This window comes from Cebidichthys violaceus, unplaced genomic scaffold, assembly GCF_023349555.1.
Source record: "Cebidichthys violaceus isolate CVI_PGR_0920_01 unplaced genomic scaffold, fCebVio1.0.p SCAF_7, whole genome shotgun sequence".
Classification (NCBI taxonomy): domain Eukaryota; kingdom Metazoa; phylum Chordata; class Actinopteri; order Perciformes; family Stichaeidae; genus Cebidichthys; species Cebidichthys violaceus.
In genome coordinates this window covers 1,503,832-1,522,715 of record NW_027176927.1, presented here as the reverse complement: position 1 = coordinate 1,522,715, position 18,884 = coordinate 1,503,832, and the positions used below count along the sequence as shown (strand labels likewise).

Sequence of the window (18,884 nt, the reverse complement as noted above, 5' to 3'; positions counted from 1 at the left end):
AAGAAGCCAACACTATAATTGATGGTTATAAAAAAAGTAGTTTACTGAAATCAGAATTAGACAACATGGGCTAGTAGCATACAACAAACAAACTATAATATAATACAGGTGTAACTGATTTTCATTAAGTCCAATATTTAAAAGCTACACCCATCTTCCATGGGTCAAAAAAGTCTTTGTCCACATTTCAACACCATTGACTGAACAATGAAAATATGTTAATGTTGCTAAATGTGTCAATCACTGAAATATTTGTGTTTTGTTTGTTTGATAGTTAACTGGATATGTCAAACTTGTGAAAAGATTTCAATTAAACTTTAGCGAAGTGTTTGGTGATCCAACCAAAGCTGATCTGTAATTTTCTGAGCTCTTTACACTTTAGCCCGTTGCTCCTGAACTGCAAGGCGTGACATCGGTAAATAGATTTTCTGTCATATTGATTTTGAGGCGGAATTACGTATTACGCATTCAATCTTTCCCTAACTTGGTTCATAACAGTCTGATCACTTTTTAAGTAGAAAGCTCTTGAGCACATTGTGCAGTCGCAACCAAATTAAGACAACACATGTAGAGACCTACAACAGCGTATTAAGGCGATTGAACGTAAAAAATAAATTAATAAATAAAGACGGAGTGGGGGTAGGGGGTGATAATTTCAGAGATTAAAGTCGTAAATTTATGAGAAAGAAACTTGGATATTCTCTGAGATTTAAGTGGCAAAATAAAGAGAAAAATAACTCACAAATTTGCAATTTTGTTCTCCAAGCAGTAGGTATGAGGCTGACTCACTTTAAATGTTGCACAAGTCATCCTTACTGAGCATAATTTAGGTATTCTCCTAAAGTCTTGGCTAACATCAGCCACTGTGCATCAATCACTATTTGTGGGTATGCATTTTAAAATATATCTCAATTGTTAAAACAACATAACAAATAACACATTTTAAAGGTTTTGCAAACCAAAAGGCATTGTTTTCTAATTCTGACCTTTTTAAAAACCAGAGGAGCTTGTGTTTCACGGTCTATCCCTTTGTCTTTGTGCAACACTGCTGCAGTAATGAACTGCATCTGACCCCACCACCCTCTGGTAATCCGCACATGCAGGGTGCCTTACAATGCTGCTGACTGCACTCACCTGTGCTCACTGTGCTCACTGCTTCATCATTGCAACGCTGTATTTCTGCTTTTGCATAATCTGAGATGCACAGGCTGTTTTTGTCACAAAGGCATCAGCTCTCCAGTGTCAGAAGTGAGCCTTTGAAAGCTCTTCACAGAAGGGTAAGCTTCATTTCTCTGTCAACAGCTACAGCTTGCGTAGATTTTTTATTTTTTTTCCCTCACTTCTGGAGATGTTAATCCTTCAGTCTATCTGCGCCAGACATTGAGAGGAAGTGGGATGTGTGGTTTCCTCTGCAGAGCTTCAGAGTAAAAAGGTCTCTGCATGCACCGACTTTTCTTTGTAATTCCACATCACCTTCCTCATCCGGCCTGCCATCATCATCATGTTGAAGAACATAACTATAAAGCAGTTATCAGGATGACCCTACACAGTGATGACGATCTGCTTTCGAAACAAGATGTCAAACAATGCTAACGTGCTTCAGTCCAGCAGGTGTAGACATAGCATGATAGCATTCTACCATTTTGCTAAATACCACTAAACACGAAGTATGCTCCGGCTGTTATTGACGGGAACATCATCAGTTTCGCTGATATGGGGTCCAATCTAATGCTGCGCTCCATTTACCTCGGATGTCGGAAACCGAAGCTGGGAATGACGTCGCACAAGAGTTGGCCCCGTTCCAGTAATAAGTCGGAGAAGTTAGCAATACAGTGAATTATGTTATGTGACAATACATTGCACGCAGTTTGTCTATCATTGACAGACAACATGGCTTGTTAAAAATAAATCTATATTTTGTTTTCCTTTGTCATTTACACTTTATTATAGTTTTATAATTATTTTATTCCAGCTCAAGTCATTTCTATCATTGAAATATACATTTTCAAGATGCTCCTTTAGGTTTTTGTACTTTTCCTCCCTCCATTTTTTTTTTTAAATTATGTTTATCATTTTTATTTGTCCAAATATACTCTGAATTCTATATTTACAAATTACTCAGTAGTCATTTTTAAAATAAAACTGAACTCATTCACATGGCTCTATTGCATCCAGGTTGCAGGAGCGTTAAAGTCAACATCTCTTTGAGTTTGGGTCCATTATTAGGAAACAGACTTGACAACGAATAATTTGCATGACTTATTTGCCCGTCTTTTTTTCTAAATGAACAAGATTATTAGCTCAGAATTATGAGAAAAGTGCTCATGAATTAACGAGATAAATATTGCTGCTATTCAGCCTCTGACCCTTCAACGGTGTTATTTGATTTAAAGTACGGGGTCAACACATGTGTAGGTATCTGAGGTTTGATTTCAGATGCATCATCTGTGGAAGAAGAAGGCCACATCGGTTCAACTGATCCTGGAGGAACTCCACCATGTCCAGCAGATCTGAGTGGGCTTTACGTCTGAACAACTTGCTGAGGTGCCTGTGGACAAACGAATCTCAAATGAATGCGTTACACTTCTGTAGAAATGAGCAGAAAGCTCGTCCTTCCATTAAAACATATGTGGGACAAGACGTCCGCTCAGAAATTCTTCCTTAGAAATGCACTAAACTTAGAAATTCAACTAGTAGTAGTATGATCAAATAAATACATATCTCTGCTTGCACTTGACATGTACTGTATTGGGAAGGACATATACTGCTGACTCATCCTCCACTTCCACTTGTTTTAATAAAGGACCAAACAACAAAAAGCTTTTGTATTATCAGTTTATTAATGAATTTAAGGCCACTGTGGACTGTGCAGAATTCATAAAGAGAGCAGAAATAACTCATATTGTCACACTGCCCTTGGTTGCTTCAGTACTACCCTGTTATGACTGCTTTCCATTGCTGCTGAGCAACGGAGTCAAATCAAACATCGAGGATCTAAAGAAACAAAACATCGGGTCAAGTAACTGATGCAGACGGTACGTAGTGACTTTGGGAGTAGCTTTCTTTGTACATCTCAGCACAGCAGATGGAAACTTGCCTTTGCAGTCACAACGAGTCAGTTTCCAGTTCAAAACAAAGACACTTCAGCATGCTTCAGAATTTCTAGATGTATGAATCATCTCCACGTTGTGCTCCGTACATTCCCTCAGTAATAGGTTTGTTGCCATGCATATTCAGTCTTGATATAAAGATGCTATTGTATAAGTGACCACGGGTTGAAATACTAGTATCGTGTGTGTGTTACTAAGGCCATAGGAATTGAATATGAATTCACATCAAAACGATAACACCAGTATATATAGTCATCTATTTATGAAAATCACAGGCAACCACTCGCAGAGCTTCTCGTCCACCTCAGAGGACAAATGTCACAATGACGTGGAGATACGTTTTCAGTACAATTTGAAAAAAGAAAAAAAAAAAAAAAAACACTGCTAACCATTATTAACCATCCTTTCACTAAATGAACTGTTTGTTGTACATTTGTTTGTACATTTTGTGAAATCTGAATACCTGTTGGCTTAAGATTCTTGCAACGCAAAATTGAAATAGGCAACAAATATTGATAGGAAGAGAGCGCTACGGAAAATCATTCATAACATATGACGTATACCGTTTACACACACACACACACACACACACACACACACACACACACACACACACACACACACACACACACACACACACACACACACACACACACACACACACACACACACACACACACACACACACACACACACACACACACCTTATCCATCACCACAGCTTTCCCACGCAGTTGTCTTTGGTTTCAGCCTGTTCACCTGCCAGCACACAGCCACTCTCACCAGATTGAAAAGGACCGTTTCCTTCTCTCGTGTTTACAATCAAATCTGTCAGAGCGGAGAGAAGTGAAGAGTGCAGAATAAGGGGCACTATAGTGGAAAGGAAAGGGCAGACGCCTCCATGCGACAACTGGCTTTCAGAGTCACATCGTGACAAAGACCGACAGCCAAGATGGAAGACAAAATTTCTTGAAGGAATAAAAAAAGGAGAGCAGAAAAGAGGAAGAATCACGGCCTGTTTCCTTGTTGACGAGCCTCCCACTAGCGCAACAATATTGCTCAAGATATCGGAAACGCATCACACATTTTCCAGTTAGACTTCCCACCGCCGGCATCGTGTGAAAACAGACTTGTGGGGTTTTCGGTCCAAGATGTCCCAGGATGCTCTCGAAACACAAACGAGGACTATATACAACCCTCCACTTGAACAGAATGCGCAAAATCACATCGTTCTCTCGTGATAACAGCAAAACAACGTCCATCGCCCACCAACAGAAGACCGCAGAGATCCGTCATGTTGCGCTTCGGGCTCCAGCTATTGAACTGACTTGTTTGTCTACATGGATACATTTGGCTACTGTACCCTGAGCTTGAAACGGCAGCATTTACAATTCTCTATTCCTGGACCTGATGATGCTGCAGAAATGACACTTCTTGTGCAGAGCAAAATGCTTTTTCCGGGTCATTTCTCAACGATATGTATCGACCAAGGACAGGAGACGGGCAAAAAGATACATTATGAAGATCGACTGCATATAAAGTGTTACGGGAGGAAGCTCGCACTCTTGAGAGACACATTTACATAAAGGAGACGTATAGTACTCTGCACATAATCAACATAACGAAATGTTAAGCGAGACAGACTCCAATCTCAAGCTCCTCTGAAGGCAGAAAACTGATGACCGTCACCAAGACCTGCTCTACCTGATAAAAAAGGCAAATACACAAAAAAAAAAAAACCACGCAAAATTTTTTTTTCAATCAAATGTTGTAGATATCGGATATGCTGAAATGTTACCGGCTGAACTGATGCTACAAAGAGGAACTGTACCTTTGGCCTTGGAGTACAGAACGTTTTCGCTTTACTCTCATTCACACTGGCGACTCTAACAAACATGACAGGAGGCAAAACGTATGTGTACAGCATCCGCAGCTTTGAAAACATTAGAAAGACTCCAGTCTGTCTTTTGATATGGATATAGACCAGCATCTCTGTGTAGGACCCCGCTAAACGAGAGCCTCGATATTTGCAGACAGATATGATATGTGCACCGTTGTGTCAATAATAGTGATATAATAGTAATATCAGTGATACACAGATCTGTAAAGTTTCTTCGTTCAGCACTCATTGTAGCAGCTTCAACACACTCAACTGGAAACAAGAAACTGTCTCCTTCACTTATGTATTCATTGGCATTGAGACAAAAAAAAAAAAGAGCTACTGCTCTATTAAACCCAATATTCTAAATAATGTAAGGTACGAGTGAAAAGACAAAAGAACAAGCTTCTAAGGCATCACAAGGTTTAACCAGCGACCACAGCGCTGTAGATATATATATATATATATATATATATAAACTCATAGAGTCCAACGTTTACCCCTCACTCCTCACTGCGGCTCCCTCAGAAGAAGAACCAGTGATGAACAGGAACCGAGGTGGAGAGCGGCGACCACGGGGGGAGAGATTCAGGTCAATCCTTTATATATTTCTAACAAGTCAGGTGTTTCCATCACCCAAATGAGCACCCCGGGGTCCGCAGGCAGTCAATGTTGATTCTGCGCTGACTAAGTCCTCCACAAACTGATGATGAATCTTAAATTGGGGGGGGGGGGGGGGGGGCGATAGAGGAGAAAAAACCCCCACCATCCTACAGCATGTGCTAACAGGATTACCCCCATTGAAACATGATTAGCGGTCCCTTAGGTTAGACTTCTTCTCTGCCTGGCCCTCTTTGAGCTTGGCGGGGGGTTTGGCGGGGCCTTTCGCTGGGACTTCGGCAGGTTCTTTGACCGCAGCTTCGGCAGGAGGCGGTGGAGGATGGAGACCGGCCTCGGTGCCGATGTTGACGGTGATGTTGGTGTAAAGCGGCATGTACTGCCGGGAGATTGTCTCATATTCAGCCGTGTTCATCCCGTCCGACTTCCAGGTCTGACGCGTCTTGGCCAGCATGTTGAACCTTTTACATGGAGAGCAAAGACAGAAGAGTGAATGAAAGGCTGCGTACCTTTTTACTGGTGCGGCTTAAAGCTTAGCAAATAGCACCGTTTCTGCTGTTCGTAGTACCTCTTTGGGTTCACGTCGTTGCCTTTGTCCAGCTTGTGTTTAATCATCTTGTAACGACCGACCTTTACAGATGGACGAGTGATGTACATCCCCCCGAGAGTCACTCTGAGAAGACGGGGAACACGTGTCAGTCTTTCAAACATTGATCCTGTATCCATCACAGAAACTGAAAACCTCAACATCTGACCGGCTCCGGATGCATTATTTCCACACTGGAACCTCCCGTTGTTGGGAACATCTGGCCTCAGCTATTCTCACCTGACTCCAATGTCGTCGTCCTCTCCCCCCCAGCCCCAGTAGTTGTTGGGAAAGCCGTTCATCTTGAGGTAGTGCAGCGGCGTCAGAGCCGACACTCCTCCAAAGTACATCTTGTACGGAAGCCTGGAGAGGTTTGAAGTATTTTTAGCATAAATACGGAACACAGAATGTGCTATATGGGTCGATCTGTGAAGAGCGAACCCTTCAATGGACATTCACAGACAGGAAAAGGACCTACTTGTAGCCGAACTTGTCCATGGCGATGGCTGCGTGCTTGGGGTTGGAGTCGCAGACGTACGTGTTCCGATCGTCTTCGGGGATGAGGTCCACGTCATGGAAGAAGAGGCAGTTCCAGTCTTCCTCCTTCATGGCCTCCCGGAAACCCACATTCATCAGCTTGGCCCTGTTGAAAGTGTAGTTTCCGGCCTGTGTGGAAACAGTGCGTCATGATTCTCAACGTAAAAAACATCCCATGATACGATTTCAACATTCACCAGTGAATATAAATAATGACCTAGTTCATGACAATGTTAAAGTGTCATATCTTTCAAGGTGTTTACTCCCCAATTAACAACCTACTCGGCATACTTTGAGGTACTCGCTAAGCAGAGACGAGACAAATCATAAGAAGTCTGATTCACTAATACATAACAATAATGAGCGCAATCATGAATCCAGCTCCAGAGGTGTGAGAGATAAAAGGCTGAGGAGCACACGTGAATCAATTGTTACAAGCAGCTCAGGAGATTAAACCCTCTGAGCCACTCGAGCATTTGTATCCTCTAACACGCACATCCAGCGACGGCCCACTAGAGGGCCCTCTTCATCCAGTCTGAACTATAGCGGACACAAAGCGATGGACTCACGCTGCATACAGACCAAATTAACAAGATGATAGCCGTTAATATCCAATAAAAAATGCATTTCTACCAAATGTGAAATCAAAGCACTAAGTAAAATGTTACTTAAATCCCTTATTCACCCGCTGCCTCTTCCTTTTGTGTACACTATGACTTGGTTGTGTGTGTGTGTGTGTGTGTGTGTGTGTGTGTGTGTGTGTGTGCGTCACCTGGTGAATGACGTAAATCCCATAGTTGAGCTGTTGCCGCTGCAGAAAAGGATGTAGGTAGTACAGGAGGAACTTGAGGTGGTGTTCTCTGTGTCTGTGGGGAATGATGATGGCTGTCCGGTGCCTCGCCTCACAGTCGGGCGGCCTGTAGCGTCCTCCGCGCACCACCAGCGGATTCTTCCTCTGAACCTCTGCAAGAGTGAGGCCTGACGGGAAGCTGACGTGGATCGGCCCACCTGTGGGCAGAAGCCGGTCCGGTCATTAGCGGCAGGAAACCAGACGCGTTTAATGGAGAGAAGGAAAATCGTGCGTTTAGGGAACAAGAGGCTGGGATTTGAATGAGACGCGTGGGTTCAGCCTGATGTGTTTGGAAATGTTCCAGTAAGTTATTTTTGTAAACTGCAAATAAAGTAAAATGATTTCTGTGCGTGCCTTCGTCAAACCCGTTTCAGGTGATTTCTGCTCACTGTACGGCTGCCTGACTGTTCAATGCCCTTTATACGTTTACTTGTTGGTTTAGGAAAGCAGTCAAAGCGTCCGGGTTTATCAGCCTTTAGTTTCAAATGACTGGCAGTAATGTGGGGACAAAGGGACAGAGGACAGAGCCCTGAAAACAGAAACTAAGCCTGCTCTTATGGTGCCTCCCAGTGATACCGAATAAACATTACGCGGGATCAGATTATCTTGGTAATGTGTAACAAATCACTAGTAGGAACCCTATCTCTCAGTCTTCTTCAGTGGGTGGAGTTTGTTCACTTGTAATTTTCCAGTAAAGCTTTCCTACATATGGGAACAATGGCTCAAGCAGTGCAGAGCAGTCCCAACACTGATTATGTGATGACCGCTACATGACTGTGCATTGTTCTGTGAAAATTATGCAACATTTTTTTTTCCATTTGACTGACAAATTTTACAATAAACCTATAAAAGCTAAATGACACATGATGGAAATCATTCAATGTAAAAAAAAAAAAAGAAGGGACATCACTACCATTAACCTCGGCTGATAACTGGGGCCACATTATCTTCCATTTGGTCTGCTTGCTTGTTCTAACCCTTCATCTTTGCTAATTATTTTTTTTTACTTTTTAATGACTGAATGTGGGCAGTAATACGTTTGCCTGCTGTCTTATTGTCATTCTCTGTTTGCCAGGATTATTATTTTTAAGTAAATGCTCACAGAATGACCAAAAAAAAAAAAAAAAAAAAACAACAACAAGAAACCTACCAAGTCAGACGAAAAGGTCTCATTGAGCTCATACAGGAGATCTGTGTCGTCTCCAGAAGGGTTCCGTTCACTTCCTGCTGTCTGGTATATTATTCAGTCATACCTCAATTCAATTTTTTTTTTGGCAATAATTAATAGTCAATGCCCTTTGACTCAGTTATCAGCATGTAGTGCAGAATTGCTGGCAAAGTTTTCCTATCATACAGAGCCGAGTACTGACATACTTAGAGCTTTAGTGCTATATTCATACTTCAAGGCCACATTTTAGAGACGTTTTCACTTTTCTGATCATCAGTAACAACAAAAAGTGAATGTACCGTACATCCGCTGTGAAACAAACGAAAATGTTTTAGTTTGTTCAGGTTGCATAGCCTGCACTCAATACACCTCCATCGCCTCTCTGCAGGCTATAAGCAGCCTATCAGAGAGCATGAACCACAGAGAACCACAACAAACCACTAACAGGCAGCAGCTGTGAACTCCTTACACACGTTTGAGCGAAACGGAAACAGAAAAGTGTGAAAATAGAATTCTTAATTTCTAATCGCGCCGCATAAAAGATGTAGAAACATTTGACTTCTAACTATTTACATAAGAAAAATCAAAAACAAGTGCCCTCCATATGCTGGCTGTACACAACACAGCCATCACTACCGAGTGGAGACGTCCTAAAGATTCTCAAATTTCAAATGAACAGAATTTAGCTTCATTAACTATTGATGGGTTTCCCCAGCAATTTATTTGCAGAGACCCATCAGCTGCTATCAGTAACTCATAGTCAGAAGGGAAAATAAATTAATGATGATGTTATTCGGGGGGGGGAAATTGCCAAGTTTGTTCATAAATCGACGTTGTATTTAGAGATTAACAGGCTGAATGACGCAAACAGGACCACTCACCAATAAAAGGGGACGTCTTAGGGCAGTAAGGCATTTCATCTCCACGGCCGTGACTTTTGGATAGGTGGGAGAGGTTGGCGTATACGTCCCCTCCAGCGATGCCCGCCGCCGTGTGGTTGCGGCCCGACAGGCCAGTGGTGTCAGGCTTGCGGAAGATGCGGATGAAGTAGGAGACCCTCTTCTGGTATCCCTCTCGGGACAGCAGCGCCATGACCACCAGCTGAATGCCCAGGAACATGAAAAGGTAGCGCCATTTGGACTGGATACCGATCATGGCGACGGCTCTGCGTTGTCAAAAGCAACAAGAGTTTGGGGGCGAAGGACGCGCAGAAAGTCACTTTGGTCTGGCGCAACGTGACCCTTGGTGATTTTATCCTGGAACCAAGTAAGTTATCCCCAAGAAGAAGCAAAATTCAAAAAAAGGGATGGTTGTCTGGTGTTGTGGCCCACACACACACACACAAGTCAAATATACTGCGTACCTACTGAATGTGACGGTTCCTTTATCTTAAGTTACATGCAATAATCGGTGGCAAGATGGAGTATGAATATAGAGCATGGAGAGCGAAAAAAAATAGACAAAAAGTAAAACAAAAAGGCACTTTTGGTAGACTGTAATTGAGAAGGACCACCAAGGAAAGCAAAAATAGAAAAATACTCTAAACCAAGAAAAAAAAAAAGTATAGTCTACTTTTCTGTTTTTCACTGCATCCCTCACTGCAGGCCACTATGTGGCAAATATCTCCAAAGTTGACAGTTGGTCCAAGTTGTGATTGGTGTGGGGTGGTGATGCCAGTCCCACATCATGTACTTTCACCCCCATTGAATTCCATCCGTTGCCCCGTGAAGCTCATTCTTCTCCGGTCAAATAAATGGCAGCGTCAGTGTCTCTCACTCAACTCTCTCTCTCTCTCTTCCTCCCTTTGTGAGCTTTTATGCGGCCTTCTGTTCTCCCTCATGTGTTCTCCTGAGGGAGGCCTCTGCAACAACAACAACAGCCGCCATGACAAAAGGGGAGCAAATGCAGCCGTATAGGCCCTATACTTTACAGAGGATTACACAGCTTCCATCGACTCACTGCCTGACTGGCTGGAGAGACGGGGGGTGGGGGGGGGGGGGGGGGGTGACCATGACCAGCGTGGGAGGAGTGGTCAGAGGAGGTGTGTGTGTGTGGAGAGTCAGGCTGAGAAAAAAAAAAAGAAATGGGGGAGGAGACGGAGGAAGAGAAGGAGGGAGAGCTTTGATTGTTATTGTCGTATGATGATGCAATCCACAGCTCTGAGACACCTCAAGCAGCTCACCGGACCGACAGCCACCGGGCTCGCTGGATGGACAGGAACAGGACCAGTCGCTCCAGCGGCGCTCTGAAAGACACAACACAGAAGAGGAGGCGGGACAGTTACACCGACTGATCCCCTTTTGGTTCAAACTGTTGACATCGGCGATTTTGTACTTGCAGCAGAACACTTTCCCCACTCAAACAATGACTTATTGTGTGCAATAGAGGCCCAACAAATGGATTGTGTTTGTTTACAGGGAGACTCAACAGCACAGTCGGATAGCCTTGATTAATCAGGCCCAGCATGGGCTCCAGTGCAGAGAGAGGCCTGCTGCCCACAGCGGAGGGATGAAACTCTGTCGTTTGAGAGCCAACTAAGTCCTCGGCCCTACTGCTGCTGCTGCAGTGTTTGCAGACCTTGCCCTTAACCCCTAACCCCGCTCTGGTGCCGTCTGCTGCAGTGTCTGACACATCCTCAGTCGCAAATCAATTATTGCCTGTTAAAGAAGCCAGCCTAAGAGCACTAATCCTAATCCCACTGAACGCTACCAGACTGGTGGAGACGACAGAGCTAGACGAGAGCAGCTTCCAACCTCTCACCTACAGATCAGGGAAATAACGACAACATTTAATTCCCAAAATGTTAAGATTCTATGTCTAAAACCACAAAGAACTGTAATGTCTGTCACGCATTTGGATTCATACAGGCCTATATCATCTCTCGGGGGCTTTGAAAGCCCAACGTGCAGCTTTAATGTCAGATATTTCATTCTTATTGAATCATTATGGTGCTGACAGCTTCAGCCCTTAGAGCATGTCTAATTACAGGAAAACAACGCGTTAGTTTGCAGTAGTCTGTCAGTCACACTCAGATAAAACAGGTACAGTACACACACAGCATGTTAAGGGAGAGACAGCGCCAAATGAAAAAGACTTGAGAGCTCCGATAAGAGAAGGAGAGAAGGATGAGCGCCTACTTATTGCTAGGATGCATTACAAGGGATTAATTACCACAAGTAGTCTTGATAATATGAAGAGAAAAACACTTTTCTAATATACTTCCTCATGTTGGCATCTAGCTTTTAAAGCCAGATCTGCAATATAGTTCTATAAATGAGTATACATTGGACTCAAATGCTTGTCATAACTGACAGGAAATGGTTAAATCCACAATCCAGATTTACTTTAATTCTGAAAACTACGGTTGAAACACACGACCTACTCGATCAACTACACAGATGGACCGAAAACATCTGACAAACTCATGCTTACTGAACTGTAGCGCTCGTACGCATTTCTGCATTTTGATTCGACAGCTCACAGCGAGGACTTTCAGTTCAAGGATAATAAAAAGGGTTTTCCTCTGAGGGGATCTGTGGATCATAACGGAGAGGAAAGCCTCTCTTTGCCGCCGCAGATGTTTATCTGCATGCAGAACTGTGAGCAGATGGGAGATTGACCCCTCTCACTTTGCCTGGCCCCCATAATAACCCCACAGATTATGGATATGGTTCATAAAGATCATAACATTAATGCTTAATCCCACAGCAGCGAAATTTAACTCCAGCGAAGTAATCTTTCTTAATAAAAAGGTTGAAGACTTTTGAACTGGTTCATGTTCTTTTTTTTTTTTTATGCTCACTGGATAAACATAAAACGATTAAACCTCTCAGGTTTTCAACGGACAAAACACGGCCGATAAGACAAATGTGCTGTGCAAGTTTGAGCCGCTACATGACTAAGTATCCATGCGTGAGGAAAACCCCCAGAGAGGGAATCAAAACTTTCTGCGACAAAAGGGGGAGAAATGATGAATCTGGTTTGCTTTAGAGCTCGGGGGCCATGTCGTGCTGGAGCTGGCTTATACAGTCAAGAGAACTTGGCAGCAGGCATCTTCTCCAACAAAAGCTCAGGCACCGACTTAACACGCATATAAAAGAGATCCAGTGACTCGATGTAGACGAATCTCTCCCGTGTTAGCCAAAAGGCTAAAGAGTGAACCAAAGAGAGAAGACAAAGCAACCTGAGGGGAGCTGGAGGGGGAGCATGAGAGCGTCCAACAGTCTGGTTCTCCCGCACCAATATCCTTCCTTCCTACATTTACAATTCAAAAAGGAGGTCCGTCTGGCCTGAGATACTTCAGCACAGCACAGCAAGCCTTTTTTTTTTTTTCTGGTCTTGCTCCCAGCACCCCCGCTCTCATCTCGCTGTGCAATGTGTGCTTTAAAGAATGATGGCACATAACAGCCGACAAATGGGACCTTTTCTTCTCTGCCTATGGGGCATTAATACTGCATATGTCCACATGGATGCTCGCGCACACATGAGTGAATGTGAGAAGAGCCATGAGGGCTAGCATGGGGCGGGGGTTAAAATATGGAGCCAACGAGAAAATGAAAGGGGATGGGGGGGGGGGGGGGGGGGGGGGGGGGGGTGTACAGTAGGGGAGCTATATTTAGATCATCATCTGGGGACTAATAGCTTGTGCACTGGTGTTGAAATGCTAAAGGGACAACATAACACAGCCACAGAGGGAGACAAACAAGCAGTAGTTTTTGAGTCTCTATTGACAAAAAACACCTGAGTCTTCTTTCATTCCTCTCCAACCGTCGAGGCGATCCATTCCCAGACCAGACCCAGATCAGCAGCACTTACGCACAGATCATATTATTTGTAACATAATTTATTACCTGTCGTGGGTTACTTCACAGTTGGAGGTTATGAGCCAGACGTTCCAGGCGCAGCTGGTTCATATCATGTGAGCGGAGCACAGGGTCGAGATGTGGCCCAACCGTGCTTGTTAAAATTGGCAGCGACTATTTTAAAACTAGCATTTTTGAGAAGCGTTACCGCAAGAAAGGGGAAACAAAACCTACTAATGATTGGTTGTTCATTGTTAAAGCCCTCGAAGGCAAGAGACGGTGCCTGTGAAGCAAAGAAAGAAAAAAAAAGGGCCACAATTTATGTAAATACTGATAGGAATGCTCAACACTCACGCTCTAAATATTTATACAAAGAAAGTACAAGGATAGGAAAGCTTGCTACAAAACCTGGCCTAGACTGCTCATCTAGTGAGGGCCTTCACCGCTTCACCCATCAAGCTCACACATCTGCCTAAGTGTGTCATCACTTCTACATGTGCCAGTCGACTGAGGGTGAGCGAGCGCTTCTCAGCCTTAAATGTGTGACCTTCCTGTTAAATATGCTAAACCCCTTCTACTACCGTCGGGTGGAGAGTCCATCAAATCCCTTTGCTTTTGCACAGAGATTTAAGCTTTTATTCCGCAATTCAGCATAAAGCTCCTGCGTGCCACGAGGACCAGCGATCCATCTCTCTGAGAAGCATTTATGTAACTACTGTAAATCCAGAGCTGTGGCTGCATAGAGAGAGCAGGAAGAGCACAGGTAGAAACGACTTCTAGGTGGGTGGCTTAGGTTTGTTTGTTTGTATATAGTAACAAAAAAACATTCTGTCTTAATTCATTTTCTATCTATTTTCCACATTGTAGCAACAGACAGAAGGGAAACGGTGGAGCGAAGGGACAGTCAGCGGGAGAGAGAGACGCAATAGGCTGATACAGCTGTTGCAGGGTTGCAAACAGCTGTTTTTTGCGCCAATCAACTATGTGCTTTAGTAGGCTTATTTGTGTCAGTCATGTTCTCAGATGTATTGTAACTAATGTGTTCTACAGATGCCTGTTGGAAGATTTGTATTAGCTTAAGTTGGAAGGGAGTTGATTCGATATCAAATATAAATAAACTATTCTATTTCCTGACATTTCACCACGGGGCTTGTTCCTGCGGTGCAGCCAAAAAGAGAAGGCTCTGTTCTGCCTCTTTGGCAGTACAGTTCCCAGTTCACTACACCGATTACAACACCAAACCGACGTAACGCCGCAATTTCCATTACAAATGACAGAAATCCACAAGTGCAGCGTTTTGTAGGAAAAGAGTGTTTTCAACGAAGACACCCATCAGAGCTTTGCCAAGAGCTGGAGATGTTTGAGGAAGTCTCATAATTCTCTATGCAGGAAAAAAAACAAAAAAAAACCCAGACTTCTTAAGATCTCAATTAATCATCAACACATGCAAAATGGGTACAAATTTGACCTCATTTTAGGTCGTCAGAGTCAGAATATATACATTGACACCTAGCATAGCAAACTCAGTGCCATGACTGAACAAGCTGGGTAACTATATGTCTATATGAATGGAATGGATATAATGGAACAGGAGATGACTAAATGTATAGCTGGTCTCTGGCATCAGAATGTGTCTCGACATGCGATCGGATCTCACTTCCCTGCACTATATGCAAATGAACACGTATACCACCTCCTTTTGCAGAGAGCGAATGCGTTGTTTTTTAGCAGCAATGAACTTCTCATGCCACAAACAAAAAAGAAGAAGAAACCCAAACAATACAGACTCACTCGTAGTATATCTCGATGTGCTTTTTCAAAATGTCAGACGCTGTGGACAAGGCCAGCTTGCGCGATGATCAGATCGCCCAAGACACATGTTAATGCCAAATGTCAACAGGGTCTCTCTTTTATGAACATCAGTCGAAAAATGGAAATATACAGAAAAATAGTGAGGCGAGAGCAGATTCATATTTCCTTCCTTGTTGCTACTTGCTCTAAAACTTTGGAGCGCCTGGATTTCTTTTGTGTCAATCCTTAAAACGTATTTTAAAATATAATATAGTTATTTAGGTGTGAAAATGCACCAGATCCAAGTATTTAGTGGTGAGCAATTAAAAAAACAAAACATTTACAGGGCAAGGCTTCCCATATTAACATCTAATCCATTACTGATAAACAAATACATTGTAAAAACCGGTGCAGGCGGCGGCATCAGTGTGATTCTGGGGTTATCGTGACTCGACATGATTCCAACAGGCATCGCGATGGCGTCAGAGCACAACTGTGGTACAAAGTCTGGAAAGAAAGCGTTGATATGCTCCCTCTGGAGATTCAACCTGGTTGTCTGTGTTCGCTAGCAACAATCAATACTGTGTCACACACACTCCACACAACATTGACGATACCGAAAGACTGATTTGTTGTGTTGAAATAATAACTCCACCATTAAAAATGGATAGCTCAAAGTGGGAAAGCGGCAACAGTGAGCTTATTGTGTCTCCATTCTCTCAGCTATGAAACATGAAGTAATCATGCATTAGAAATTAATGATCGCATAGTATTATCATTCCTTTATTGCCAAAATAAATGCGATACGGCTTGACAATCCAGACCTCACCTCTAGACTACACGGTTACATTATGTATGACAGATTTGAAAGGATCCACTTTGGGACATTTACATGTAGAGAAACAAGTAAAAAGACAAAAGACGTTGGCTGTATTCAAAACAGCCGAACAGCTGGTCAAAGCTCATGTTGAGGATATGCCAGTGTGAGCTAATTAACGGAAGTATTGCAACTGGTTTAGGAACTGGTGTTTAATACTACACACAGGAGTGAAACTGATCTGGACAGATGTGGTCAGCGTTGTTACACAACAGCATCATTTTTTTCCCCCTTACTAGGCGGCCAAGACAGAGAAATATTCTTTAAACACAAACCAAAAGAAAAACAGACTGACTGACGGTACAAACAGTATCTGTATACTGTATACGCAAGCAGGGCCTATTCTCTCAAGCGCCTAAGCCAAGCAAGACCAGGCAATGAAATAATGTGCAAACATGCCTCTGAGAAAAGAGGCGTCTGCATAACAACGCGTGCCAGCGTCCTTGTCATGGAAACCCATCCTGAGCCCAGGCCATTCATTGGGGGTGCAGCTGGTACATGTCTCTATGGATGTTCCCTCCAGTCCCAAACTGATGAGGAGAGGAGGGGGGGTAAATCATCCTCCTCCTCCTTCCTCTCTGCCTTTGGTTGATCACGCTGTTTCCATAGTGTAGTTAGAATCCAACCCACCAGGGATAGACACTTATCCACTCACAGCTCCTTGCAAACTCCCATGAGGCCACGCACAAAAACTGGAGCAACAAGTCACACGAGAAAGGAGAGGGTTGACACCAAAAGATCTTATAACACAAAGCCCATTCAAAGTAAAGTAAAACTGCATGGCACCGACACCGACCAGGCCTTAAGTTGCTCCGTGAGAAAAAGGGTTGGGCAATATGGAGAAAGTGAAACTTCACAACACTTTTTCCATCAGCTATCTCGATATTGCGACGATATTTACACAATAACATTTTTGATAAATTATAATCAGTGATGTGGATCTAATGTCTAAGTGGATATAAGAAAAGTGCATCACTTTACTGTAATGCCGCTTTTAAAAAACAGTAAAAGACAACACTTGTGCTATATTACATACAAAATCTAAGACGATATCTAGTCTCATATCACCGTGATTATGGTGACTGATGATTTAGAAAACATCTGCAGTGTGTAAGATGATGATTGAAAAAAAAAAAAAAAAAGCATTGCTCATTTGCATACCCTGTCACAGGACTATATTATAAAAATAACCTTAATAATATTGCATTAACCTGGTGGTCATGTGCAGAGGGAAACCTTTTATTCTCTGCCAGTAATTAGGTTTCAGAGACAGTAAAAGTAGAGATGCAAGAAGAGGAGATTGTACAGTTTGAGCTAAATGTAAATGCAAACTTATTTGCATTTACATCGAAGCTACTGGTACTTATTGTCAGTTACTATCACTAGTCATTGGGTACATTTTCTATGACAACAAAGTTGTAAAAAGATATGTCATAGGCAGTCTGTTTTCATTCATGCCTTGTTGGAGAGCTGTTTTTATAGGATAGGGCCCAGCTGCTTAATAACTGTAAAAGATTGCATGTGTAAATATAAAACGACGGCAAAGAGGACAGGGAATGCAGATTGAATCATCCTGACCACACAAGAGTACATAACATTACCACAAAGATAAAAAGAGGTAAAAAGGTTAAACTGTTGGTCACGTGGAAAGTATTATTTACTTGTCCTCTCAGACCTCAAGTATTGACTCCATCTATCTGACAGCTCAGAGGGGGAGGGGGGCCGCCATGCAGACTCTTTTGTTCCACGCAGGGGGGTTTACATGAAAACATAGGTGAAGAATGGAGGCCGTGGAGAGTCAAGCCACTTAAGTGAGAAAGGAGACACGAAATGACGCAATCAATGACACTTTTCAACACTCCCTAATATCTTAACAGGCACCGCCATCAGCTCCAACTAAACCACGAGCAGCCAGCTAATAATAAACACGGTTGTTTAGCCAGTTGTCATTAAAGTTATCACAAAACGTTTCCGTTGCGTCGTCGTTGTTCTTGTGGCACTTTAACGTCAAACTGGAATGAGGCACGCAAACTTTTTAAGTGGTTTGTTTAACCAAGTTGTGCAAGCATTTTGTCTGAGCAACGTAAACTGAGCTTGACATTTACCAACGTTAGCTTTTTACACTGTTGGCTGTGTAAGTTATAGCTTCTTTGATTATATAGTTGTCCAACGATAAACCAGAGAAAACGTGTCTTTCCGTTGTTTCAGCGACCGTTTGAATCGCTTATTAGCGTTAAGTTGACGTTACTTTGACGCTAAATATTCCAACGGTTGTGTGTGACGTCACCCAAAGCACTTTTTATCAACACTTACCGTTAATCTTGTAAAAGTCCGTCGAGGAATATCACCCTCACGCAAACTCCCAACTACGACTGATCCTCGCCAGCTGTGTGTGAGTGTCGCGGAACACGAGCCGAGCCGAGCCCAACCGAGCCAGTCGCTGCGGGTTAAACTGGCGTTGGTTTAGCTGGCTAGCTAGCTATAGCAGCCACACAGTTGTGTTTTCGGGTTTCTTTTTAGCGACATATTTAACGGTTTTATTCTTACCAGCCGGCCTGCCTTTGTCAATTTGTCAGGTTAAGTAGCCGTTAGCCGTTGGTATCCTCCACAACACCCGCCCTCCATTGCACGTCCGATATGTTCTGAAGTTGACGCCGTGTGGTCGC

At 43.1% G+C, this 18,884-nt stretch overlaps 1 protein-coding gene across 2 annotated transcripts; it reads right to left on the bottom strand.

The window, feature by feature from the left end:
• Window positions 1–2,818: 2,818 nt before the first annotated feature.
• Window positions 2,819–18,884, bottom strand: si:dkey-199f5.8 (beta-1,4-galactosyltransferase 3). 2 transcript variants are annotated; one of them, XM_068736401.1, is made up of 7 exons: window positions 18,766–18,884; window positions 9,630–10,993; window positions 7,503–7,738; window positions 6,672–6,859; window positions 6,434–6,556; window positions 6,176–6,280; window positions 2,819–6,068 (listed from the first exon to the last, which is right to left on the bottom strand). In XM_068736401.1, exons 2-7 carry the CDS (start codon window positions 9,901–9,903, stop codon window positions 5,801–5,803), a joined length of 1,194 nt encoding a protein of 397 aa, XP_068592502.1. In that variant the 5' UTR covers window positions 9,904–10,993; window positions 18,766–18,884; the 3' UTR covers window positions 2,819–5,800. The 2 variants fall into 2 exon arrangements, with proteins under 2 accessions (XP_068592502.1, XP_068592503.1); XM_068736402.1 differs by lacking the exon at window positions 18,766–18,884 and adding an exon at window positions 18,532–18,668.

Coding starts and splice junctions, on each gene's coding strand:
- si:dkey-199f5.8 (XM_068736401.1), bottom strand. CDS start 9,903: ATGATCGGTATCCAGTCCAAATGGCGCTACCTTTTCATGTTCCTGGGC. Junction 7,739..9,629: donor TAAGACGTCCCCTTTTATTG/GTGAGTGGTCCT, acceptor TTCTGCCCACAG/GTGGGCCGATCCACGTCAGC. Junction 6,860..7,502: donor GGATTTACGTCATTCACCAG/GTGACGCACACA, acceptor GTTTCCACACAG/GCCGGAAACTACACTTTCAA.